Genomic DNA, 10,359 nt, shown 5'->3' with positions numbered 1-10,359 from the left:
GCACTAACAGTACAGTGCATATGGAAGTAAGCCAGAGCTTTTCTTCCTGTCACTCACAAACACCAGTTACCTGGAGAGATGCAGCTACAGCGACTCAAAAAGGAGGGGCTCAAATATTGCGCAAGTTATCAAATAACAGAAGAATTATGATGAAACTGTTATGATCATGGTGCTCAATGAAACAGATTCATCAAAAAAACAAATAAGCAGCTCAAAAATACCAGTGGTATGGTGAATTGAAAGGGTTTTTGAGGACCACTAAAAGTGTCTAAATAATAAATAACATACTATATTTCTTTTTCCATTTCCATTTTTGACCACTTTTGTCATATTTTGTGGTCAGCAGATATTTTTGATTTACAGTACATTGCCACATGAAACACGAAATCCTTATTGGTTGTTCTGTTCCTCATTTTTTCTTAATTAACCATTCAAGCCAAATATAAAAGGCACATCTTTATGTAGTGCCATGGTTCATTGGGAATGTAATAAGTGCCAGAATGTTTCACACTATTAAAGCTGTATCAAAGAGATCATCTGGGAAGAAAAGGTCAAAGAACCATGGGAAGCGCTCAACACTGTTGGCTTTATTGGTGAAATTGAATTCTGGGCTCCCACATCATAGAATTGGTCAGTTATTCACTAACATAGTGGGGCGGTTTCTCTGGGAATAGAGTGGATTTGTGTGTAAATGCAAATCTTAGAGAAAAACATGTGAAAATAACACACAAACCAATACAACTGTTACAAACAGACAATGCAGTTCTCAAGCACTGCAAACCACGGTATTAAACATATTGGCGAATGTATCCGGTGTAAAAGTAAGTGTTTCTTATCCCAGGTTATATTGTTGTTGGAGAAATGTCTCATGATCTTTGTAAAGGCAGGAATTTTTAATAACACTCTTTTACCGGATATCATTATGGATCTGGATGATGGATATCTAAAACTCATTTAATAGAAATTGAGCAAGAACACAGCCCTATGTTGTTGCGCCATTGCTCACAGTCCGACAGCCCAGGTATGACTCCATAATGTTCGCCATTGCACATCCAGCTGTGGGACAGCTGTGGTGTAGTGTGACCATCATGTGGGATTGTCTTTGGACAGACTCTGCATGAGAGATGTCTGGAAGGAATCATCACTCCATTCTGGTATCAGAAAGTCAAGCAGCAACTCACAGAGGCAGTAAAGGAGATGCCTGCATGCAAACATGCAACATGCTTCATGAGAGGCTTAAGTGAGATGATGAACAAACCACAAGCTTTGAATGCATCATAGTGCATATGTTTGAAGTTATGATGTGGATTGCTGTCAGTGGGTATTACACAGCCAATGGAAAGTAGTTGTACAGTATGTAGTCTAAACGTGACAGGGTGCTGTAAAAAGGAGTGAAGCAATTGCTTGATGACTCACTTGTTAATGTGGTGGTCCTGCAAAGACTCCAGCATGGTCTCCAAGCTCAGTCTGTACTTCTCGCTGCCTAAGATGTCAGTGATGACCTCTATGCAGCCACAAACATCAACATAAACCACACGGAACTTGTCAAACCGAAATGGCAATTCATGTGGACGCTGCAGCAAACCTGGAAGTAGCTGCATTAGACATTCCAGGCATCTCTCCTTGGTTTCTTCCCTTTCTGCAGCGCTGCGCTCAGGCTGTGGTTGAGCGGGCAGGGTACCTCCGGGCCACACGGCCTCCTGCAGTACTTGGAGGTAAATTACCCAGCAGGGGGCGCTGGTGAGGTGGGCCACCCCTACATCCAACCACCTGGGGCAAAAATCATCATGACACCTTATATATAGACTCTTTTCGTGAATATGTGACATCTTCAAGCCATGCATGCAAAGGTGATGCAACACAATCGAGCTCACCAATGTTCAAACATAACAGCAGCTTGAATCACTTAGTGACATGCTCAGTGGAGCCTGAAAGCTCCAGAGACATATCCAAAAGTGGCAGTGAGGTTAATGACAGCAGAACACCGGAGCTTAAACAAGCAGCGTTCCCACAGACCTTGCGGTAAAACAAGCCCAGTGTTAATCATAGACAAGCCTTTGTTGAAATTAGAATTTCCAGTTTGGCATAAACATTGCATTTGAAGTAAAAATGCAAATTTCAATTACAAATTTCCCCACTGAGGGACGAATAAAGGCATATCTTAAAAACAATGCCTGGGAGGGGAATTTAAGGTTATGCTATACAGAATTCACAAGATGTGAAACAAGATGTAATCCATCTAACAAATAAGCAAATGAAAATACACCTAATATCCTATGAAAAAAGCTGCATTTTCAAGGACGTCCCCACAGACTCTCCTAATTGAGTGGGCACACATTGTCACTTAGATAAATTGAGATTACAACATTCCTATAACTTACAGAGTTTAAAGAGTCACTTAACAACCTCGCTCTCTTGATACTGTGTTAATAATTGGCTGGTCTTCAAAACACTAGTTGTATATCTATGCTGTTTAACATAAACATGTAGTGGAGTGTAGCCATCTTTAAAATAGTGCCACTAACACAGGTATAGTGTTATACCATAGTGGGCCCCATTTTGCTTATAGGGAGGCGTGTTCTCTGCAAGTGTGCAAAGGCTGCACATTGCTGAGAGCACCAAGTTAGCCCAAGGCAGGAGAGCAAAAAAAAAAAGAGGCGAGTAATCTGAGCTGCCCATTTTGCCACCATGATTGACAGCACACAAACGTGCAGGAGGATAAAATTCACCCCTTCATATGTTATCCTGGTGGTGTGATGGAACAGCTGCTGCATTTAAATGCACATGGTGTGGGTTTGATCCTACCCTGGACAACCTTTTATTGTTCTGTCACTTCGTTATTTGGCACTAAAAGTTATTCAGCAATTTCTTTCCTATGAGTTCATTCATCCATTTTCTACCGCTCATCCTCATAAGGGTCATGGGCATGCTGGAGCCTATCCGAGCTGTCTTCGGGCGAGAGGCGGGGTACACCCTGGACTGGTCGCCAGCCAATCACAGGGGAACATATAGACAAACAACCATTCACACTCACATTCATACTTATGGACAATTTGGAGTCGCAAATTAACCTAGCATGTTTTTGGAATGTGGGAGGAATCCAGAATACCCGGAGAAAACCCACACATGCACGGGGAGAACATGCAAACTCCACACAGAGATGGCTAGCTCTGAGGCCTGCGTGCTAACCACTTATCCGCCGTGCAGCCCTTCTTTGAGTTCATATAACTCCAAAATAAATACATTCAGGTTAAAGTCAAATGGTATAGAAATTGCTGTTAATTGGTCATTGGCCACACAGCTAGGAGACCCGAGTTTAATTTCACCCTTGGCCATCTCTGTATGGAGTTTGAATGTTCTCCCCGTGCATGCATGGGTTTTTTCCGGGTACTCCAGCTTCCTCCCACATTCCAAAAACATGCGAGGTTAATTGGTGACTCCAAATTGTCCATAGGTATGAATGTGAGTGTGAATGGTTGTTTGTCTATATGTGCCCTGTGATTGGCTGGCGACCAGTCCAGGGTGTATCCCGCCTCTTGCCCGAAGACAGCTGGGATAGGCTCCAGCACGCCTGCGACCCTTATGAGGATAAGTGGTATAAAATTAATGAATGATCAGTAAAGTACTAGAGATGTGGTGACGACAACTGCCTATTATGGCATCCAATTCAGTCCGGGGAGGCCCTGAGTGTAAGTAAAAGTGGCAACTAATACACGTTCATACATCACAGCATATAACCACATACTGTATTCAAAGACAATGTGGTCATGAAACATCAATCCCATCTTTGCTTCAGATAGATGAAAACAATGGCTGGAGGCTGACAATAATGATGGACAAATGTCATCTAATGTTATTAAACAGCGAATAAAACAATTATGAAAGGCTACAGACACAAAAAGCAAAAGTAAATCCAACCTCTCAACAAAAGTGCCAAAGAGTAGTCTGATGGTCTTCTGGATGTTCTCAGTGCACATCCAACTCCACTGGTCCTTCATCAACAAACACAAGATGTTCAGAGCAACATCCGCCACAGCTGTGTCTGAAAATTAAAAAAGAAAACAATATACTGTAGCAGCGCAATAACAGTGGACTCTTTAACAGCGACAGAAAGATGTGTTGTGCTGCCATCAAGTGGCCGAACATTATCACTACACCTCGTGTACGTGACTTTTCCATCAAGACTGTATTGAAATTATATGTGGAAGTGAGGACTATAAACCTGTGCCATGAGTTTTCCCAGACGTTGTCTTTTCAGCACTTGAAGTTTCACTCTGCTTGGCTGTCTCTCTGCCTTGTGGGTCACATAAATGTCTTTCCTGCTCCAGGACAAAGCTCTCCAATCTGGACAGGGACATGCCATTGAGCACCTGGAGAAAAGTGTCCACATTGTTATCAATAAATAGGATCCTGCATAGGATGATGTATGGCAACTTACAGGGCTGCCTTCACTAAAGCAGTAAGTCACTTTAGGATGTAAGTCGGGTGGATTGAGAGATGGAGACACTTTGCTTGGGAACATGAGCCTCCTGATCCAGGAAAACAGAAATGACACAAACTTTTAATGCACTCATAATGCATTAAAGCATAAAATAAACATATAAAAGTGAAAAATAATGATCAGAATTGTAGCTTCTAGATTAATTTTTTGCTTACACTACAAGAACTACAGTTCCTGTGAGTGCAAAAACAGGAAGCAATCATAGTCATATGCAGCAATTTGGGCTTAAGTACGTTTGACCACATGTAAAATTACTACAGCTAGCTTCTGTGTGGACATTAACACTGCGGCAGCTGTTGAACTGCCATGAAAAAAAGCTGCCACACATCCCAAGAACCACCGAGAACACAGGTTGGCTTGCAAGGTTTATAGTGTGCGCAAAGCACTTAATGTGCGGTGCCACTTCCATATGATGTATTATCATTTATTTATTCTAGTCTGACTGTCTTGAATAAAATTGCAGAATCCACCGACTCTTCTGTCAGTCTGAAGCAAAAATCCAGGGCCAAATTTTGTCCTAGTCCAGCCCTGGTCAAACAGATTGTGCGGTCCCGGGTTTGAGACGACCAAGCTTACACAAGCACATAGACAGCAGCGCCTTATTTAAACATTTACCGTATAAGACCATTAACATGTGAAGGCTCACACAAAATATATTCAGTGGGACAAATAAAGTGCCAGAAGTCTCACCTGTATTTTCTGCTGTCCATTGTTCTCCCATCAGAGTCTCCCTCAAGGTCCTCTGTAGGACTCAAGGCCTCTGGATGAGGAAAAGCGGTCTTCAGTGTGTCTAAAGCATTTTCCATCATCTAATAAGATAAAATAAGATTTGACTGTAAAATGATCAACTGATTTCTCATTATCTCAAACATCCACAGTGCACATATTCCTTCTCACCTTGTCGATTCTTGACTTGCCAAAAGGCTTCCTTTCAAAATATGTACAAACCCCTGAGTTTAGAGCCAGGAACTCCTGCATGTCCTCACTCATAGCTGTCTCGGGAATGCTGCTTAATTGCTGTAAAAAAAGAGAAGAGATTAAATTCCAGTGATAAAACATACACAGTGATGGTGGAATGAAGGGTCACAAGTGGATTATTGGGTGGAATATTTTATTGATTATCAATAGTTTAAGGATATATATTTCATGTAACACATTTATATCAGTTGTGTTCTTTTTGTTTACTTTATGTACAGTACATGTCGACATTATGGCATATTATGTTTCACTAAGTTTAATCATTTCTAATGCGGGTCTTGAGGTAAGAAAGTTTGGGAAATTGTAGTAGGGATGTCCCGATTTACATTTTTTTAACTTCACCACGGTACACGGTGGACATGTCTGCATGGTGGTGTTGCGTTTTCCGAGTGGCGAGAGTCGAGTGGCAACCAGCTTTGAGGTGCATTGCCACACCTTCCGTGGGAATGTGGCCCAAAGTTACAAATGTTATACGGTAACCGGATCAGCCCGGTCTTGTGGCAGAAGCAGATATTATCTGATCTTCACAATACATCGGATGGGCAGCTGAGCCCCATCCTGAATATCGGGACATCCCTAAATCCATTTAGGGATGTAGGAAATCCTAGTTCTAATCCTAGTTCTAATAATTACTTTGAGGAAAGTATCCAGTTGACCTTTACGGGCTTCCACCTTCTCACCGTCTGTGTTTCCAAATGGAAGGTCAGGGAACATTTTCTTTGGACCTTTTATATCTGCAATACAAGACCATTCCTGGAAATAGTACATGGTTCTTGGTACAAGTGGCCCTCAGGTTACGAGTTCAGTTCCTACACTGTGATGTAAATCAAGGGTTGGTGTAAGTTGGATCTTGCGAATAGAACATGTCTTCTTCTTCTTCATTCTCTTTCGGCTTTTCCCTTCAGGGGACACAGTCACTACCAATATATTCACTATCTCTCCTCTGGACAGGTCCCAACCATCTCAGCCTGGCTTCTCTGACTTTATCTCCAAGACCTCTAACGTGTAATGTCCCTCTAATGTACTCCTTCCTGATCCTATCCATCCTGGTCACTCCCAATGAGAACCACAGCATCCTCATCTCTGCTACCTCCAGTTCTGCTTCCTGTCTTTTCCTCAGTGGTCTCTAGACCAAACAACATGGCTGGTCTCACCACAGTTTTCCAAGTAATAAAACATAAAAACCAAAGCACTGACAACCTTTCCATTGCAATTCTAAGACCACTACACTGTTATTACTGTCCCTTTCTGAATAGTTAGTTCTTTTGGCATGATCCGGCCAACTGTTTTGTGTTTGCAGTAAAGGGAATGTTGATCAACCACCTCCTCGTCATCCTTACAATACCAACTTTGTCTTTAATAATGGTCAAGTGATAAGTGCCATCAATACTGAGAACATACTGCTGTGTATTCTGCCCAGCTCTCAAGCGAACCTCGTGGTTACGGACCAAAATATATACAATGCATATATACAATGCATATTGCACATATAACCACAGAATGTCGTAAACTGAGGACCACCTGTATTCAATAGGTTTACTTGGGCGGATTTTCATTAGTGCTCACTCTTGATGAACTTCTTGACTTCAGGGTTCTCCTCTAAGCGTGTCTGCAGGTTGAGGAACTCGCTGTATCTGCGATTGACCGAGTGATAAGTCATAGACTGCAGAAGATCGCCGTTTTCAGGATATGTTGCTGTTTCAAACTAGAGGAGAGAAAATCCAGTGTTTTGTGAAATAAAAACGACATCTTCAGATACAGTATGAGGTCAGAGATAACTGGATGTGTAAAGTTACCGTGATAGTGTAGAGAGGATGTGCTCCAGTGCCACGCTGATCCTTTGGACTGACAGTTCCAGCAATATGCACATTCTGGATGTTCACTGACGAGGATGGCTTGTTTGAAGCGTTTAAGTTCAAGGAGCCAAGGCAAAGCCCCCTTGAAGAACCAGCTGGGGATTTTTCTTGGGCAATCTCTGCAGGCCAGTGGGAGTCCACAGGCACAACCACTTTAGGCCCGAGATTTTTCAGTGGAGCAAAGCAGCCAAAATCGTCAACCTCATCCTTTAAATTCACAGTGTTGCAGAAGTTGGGGGAGGGACCGCATTCACACAAACGTCTGGACATGTCATCTTCAGAGTCAGACTGCATCAGAGAGTCCACTGAAAGTACGTTCCTGTCTTGGAGGTGAGAGCACTGGCCTGATGTGAGGGAGCAGCAGTTGACCTTACACGGTGTGAGCAGGCCTGGGTGGCAAGTCTCAGCCTTCCCAGAAGAAGTCAAGCTAAGCATGCTGCATTCGGAGTCCTCCTCACTAGCCGGGCTGGACAGCTCATAAAGATCAGAGCTGCTCTTGCTTGCGAGACTCGCTTGATCGGAAGACGACTGACAGGTGATCCAGGACTCATGGAACTGACCCCTGTACAGGGTGCTATCTTGGGGTTTTCTTGACCTGTTGAAGATATCTACAATGGTTTGGTTGAGCCAATCGGGATCAGACACCCTGCTTATGAGCGGCAGAAGCACATTGCAGGTGATGAGTTCAGTAACCATGTACCCTCCTGTCCTGGTTTCCATCTGAGGGTATGGAACAAGCACATGCAAGACCAGGTTCACCACAGCTCTTGCGTAGCTAAGCTCGGAAGCTCCATCGCTCAGAGCCGGATGAGGGCTTTCTACTTCCTGGTAGAGTTGCCAAAGGCTAACACTGTTTCCATGTGTCTGCTGCATGCGTCTGGCTGTCATGTAGCTCTGCAGGTGGCCACCGTACAGCTCTAGAAGATGTTGAACTAGAGCTTTTCTGTCCACTCGCCTTGCACGCTCCTTCAGCTCCATCACGGACTCCAGCATGGAATTACGCACCGCACGCTCAAACTCACCCTCCACCTCTGGCAGCAGAGTGCGATACCAGGAGGACACAAAGTCGCGCACAGCTTTGTGGACAGCACTGTGTATCTCATGGTTGAGCCTCCACTCGTGTTCAGCTGTGCAAAGAGGAGGTGTCACCCCACTGAGAGGTAGGAAGTGCTCCAAGTGGAGAAGGCTGTTGGCATTCAGAATGGCTCGGGATCCAAGCCAACCCCCAAGAGCCACAAGGAGACTGGTGAAGATGCAGAGGAGCCAGACGTTCACAAGGAGATGGAAGAGGACCAACCAAGCCAGCAGCACTCCAAGGCCAAGCAGCCGCCTCCGCTGGCCCAGAAGCTCTGCCAGAGTCCATTGATTAGAGCGCTTGGATGAAGACATTATAGCCAACAGTTGAAATGTATCCTGAGCAAATAAGACATTTATTAGTCATCATAAAACTTCAACCGCTGACATCAGGATTCATGATGGACTTTCAAATAAATGGATGCTTTAAAAATACTTAAACTAAAGGTCTTTAGTTTGATATTACATACATTTCTTTAACTGCAACATATTTTCACCACTTTGTACTAATACGTGATACCACTAGTGTCCTTCCATATGCTCGTTATTCACCACAAACATCAGGTCACTGTGGGATTGTTTATCCTGTAGTAGCCAGTTTTTAGTATACTTTACAACAATACAACATTCTAACTACATTTATTGGTCAGAAAAGTGGAAAAAGCATAATAGGTCCCCTTTAATAAGTGCGTTAGATTCAGGCTAAAAGTCAAAATATTTTTAACTGTACAGGGTTAGAAACAGCCATTAATACACCCACTAAGACGGTCAAAAGTGATCATTTTGCCTACAGCAACATGCTGGCAAAATGTGAAAAAATAAATAAATCTATGTAGGTGTAGGGTAATGTCGATTTCGGTCCACAACCTAAAGCTGATTTGTAGATGGTTTGCTCAAAGAGATACATCACTAACCCACAATGCACCGTTGCCATCTCGCGAGAAACAGCGAGATTTACTGTTGCCATGACAATCTGAATCGTTGCCGTGAACGCAGGTGCTTAAATAGAGCTAAATGTTTACATTTCTACCAGCACAAAATGGCAAATAACACGTCACTTTCACAGCATGTTTTACAGTTATCTGTCATCATTTATTTATTTACTTTTAATTATGTTCCGTTCAAGAAAACGACTTTAGACGAATTTTAATGGGAATGAATTATTATCTTTAACGGCAGTCCCTGGTAAATTCTACAACTATGTAGCCACTACTCTTAACAACGAAATACGTCACCTGAATGGTTAAAGATTCATGTCTGGGACTCGATAGGGCCATATGCTTCTCCGTGGACACGGTGTTTTAATCCTCCAACAAAGATTATCTGGATCAGCCTACTTGTACACCGAGCTCTTTTAGGTGTCCACTTTACCTGCCAGAATAGAAATCTTACTTCTTCGTATTCATTCTTTCCTAAATAAAGTTTGCCATTTTGTATTCAATTATTCAAATAAATAATTACTCTGCATGGGCTAAAATAACTGCAGTACAAAATGTGTTTTGGTTTGGTTTCATAATCAGTTGGGCTTTACTGTAAGTGTACAATTACAAACGGCTGCTATATATATAGCAATGGGTCATTCACGAACGATTGGGCTTTCTGAAGTAAAGGAGCTCCCAATCAGGAGATTTGCTGTTAAATCTCCTGATTGGTGCACATGTAGATGTCGACCCCGAGCAGAAGGAGGAGGGAGGCTTTACACACCTGTGATGGTAAGCTCGATTCCTTTCAGTGAAGCAAGTTCCTATGAGTCACTCACTGAAGTGAATCGAGTACCCGATACAGGGAAAAAATCGACAGTTGTGAAGGATTCGTTCAGGTCTCGAGCATCATCGACAGTATACTGTGCTGTAAAGTACAATGTTGCATGGGCTGACCACAACATTAGGTATACCATAACCCTAACGGTATTCAAAATGTACATCTTTTAATCAGAAGAGGAATCTAGTC

The 10,359-nt window shown here is 42.8% G+C and overlaps 1 protein-coding gene across 1 annotated transcript; it reads right to left on the bottom strand.

Moving 5' to 3' along the window:
• Positions 1 to 36: 36 nt before the first annotated feature.
• snx19a (sorting nexin 19a) lies at positions 37 to 9,913 on the bottom strand. The gene is made up of 12 exons (XM_078787743.1): positions 9,645 to 9,913; positions 7,276 to 8,748; positions 7,046 to 7,184; positions 6,113 to 6,213; positions 5,399 to 5,518; positions 5,192 to 5,310; positions 4,439 to 4,529; positions 4,223 to 4,370; positions 3,919 to 4,042; positions 1,586 to 1,770; positions 1,417 to 1,504; positions 37 to 1,201 (listed from the first exon to the last, which is right to left on the bottom strand). Exons 1-12 carry the CDS (start codon positions 9,684 to 9,686, stop codon positions 1,087 to 1,089), a joined length of 2,745 nt encoding a protein of 914 aa, XP_078643869.1. The 5' UTR covers positions 9,687 to 9,913; the 3' UTR covers positions 37 to 1,086.
• Positions 9,914 to 10,359: the final 446 nt, after the last annotated feature.

The sequence above is a fragment of the Doryrhamphus excisus genome, linkage group LG21 (assembly GCF_037039965.1).
Source record: "Doryrhamphus excisus strain RoL-2023G ecotype Guam linkage group LG21, RoL_Dexc_Guam_v1.1, whole genome shotgun sequence".
In the NCBI taxonomy this organism is placed as follows: Eukaryota; Metazoa; Chordata; class Actinopteri; order Syngnathiformes; family Syngnathidae; genus Doryrhamphus; species Doryrhamphus excisus.
The sequence above is the reverse complement of the archived record's forward strand: the minus strand, read 5'-3'. Positions and strand labels throughout refer to the sequence as shown.

What these genes read in the sequence shown, in the direction of transcription:
- snx19a (XM_078787743.1), bottom strand. Translation starts at nt 9,686, where the DNA reads ATGGCCCTATCGAGTCCCAGACATGAATCTTTAACCATTCAG. An exon ending in TTTGGCACTTTTGTTGAGAG is followed by an intron (nt 1,771 to 3,918) that starts GTTGGATTTACT and finishes TTTTTGCCCCAG; the next exon opens with GTGGTTGGATGTAGGGGTGG. An exon ending in CAGGACCACCACATTAACAA is followed by an intron (nt 1,202 to 1,416) that starts GTGAGTCATCAA and finishes GTTTGCATGCAG; the next exon opens with GCATCTCCTTTACTGCCTCT.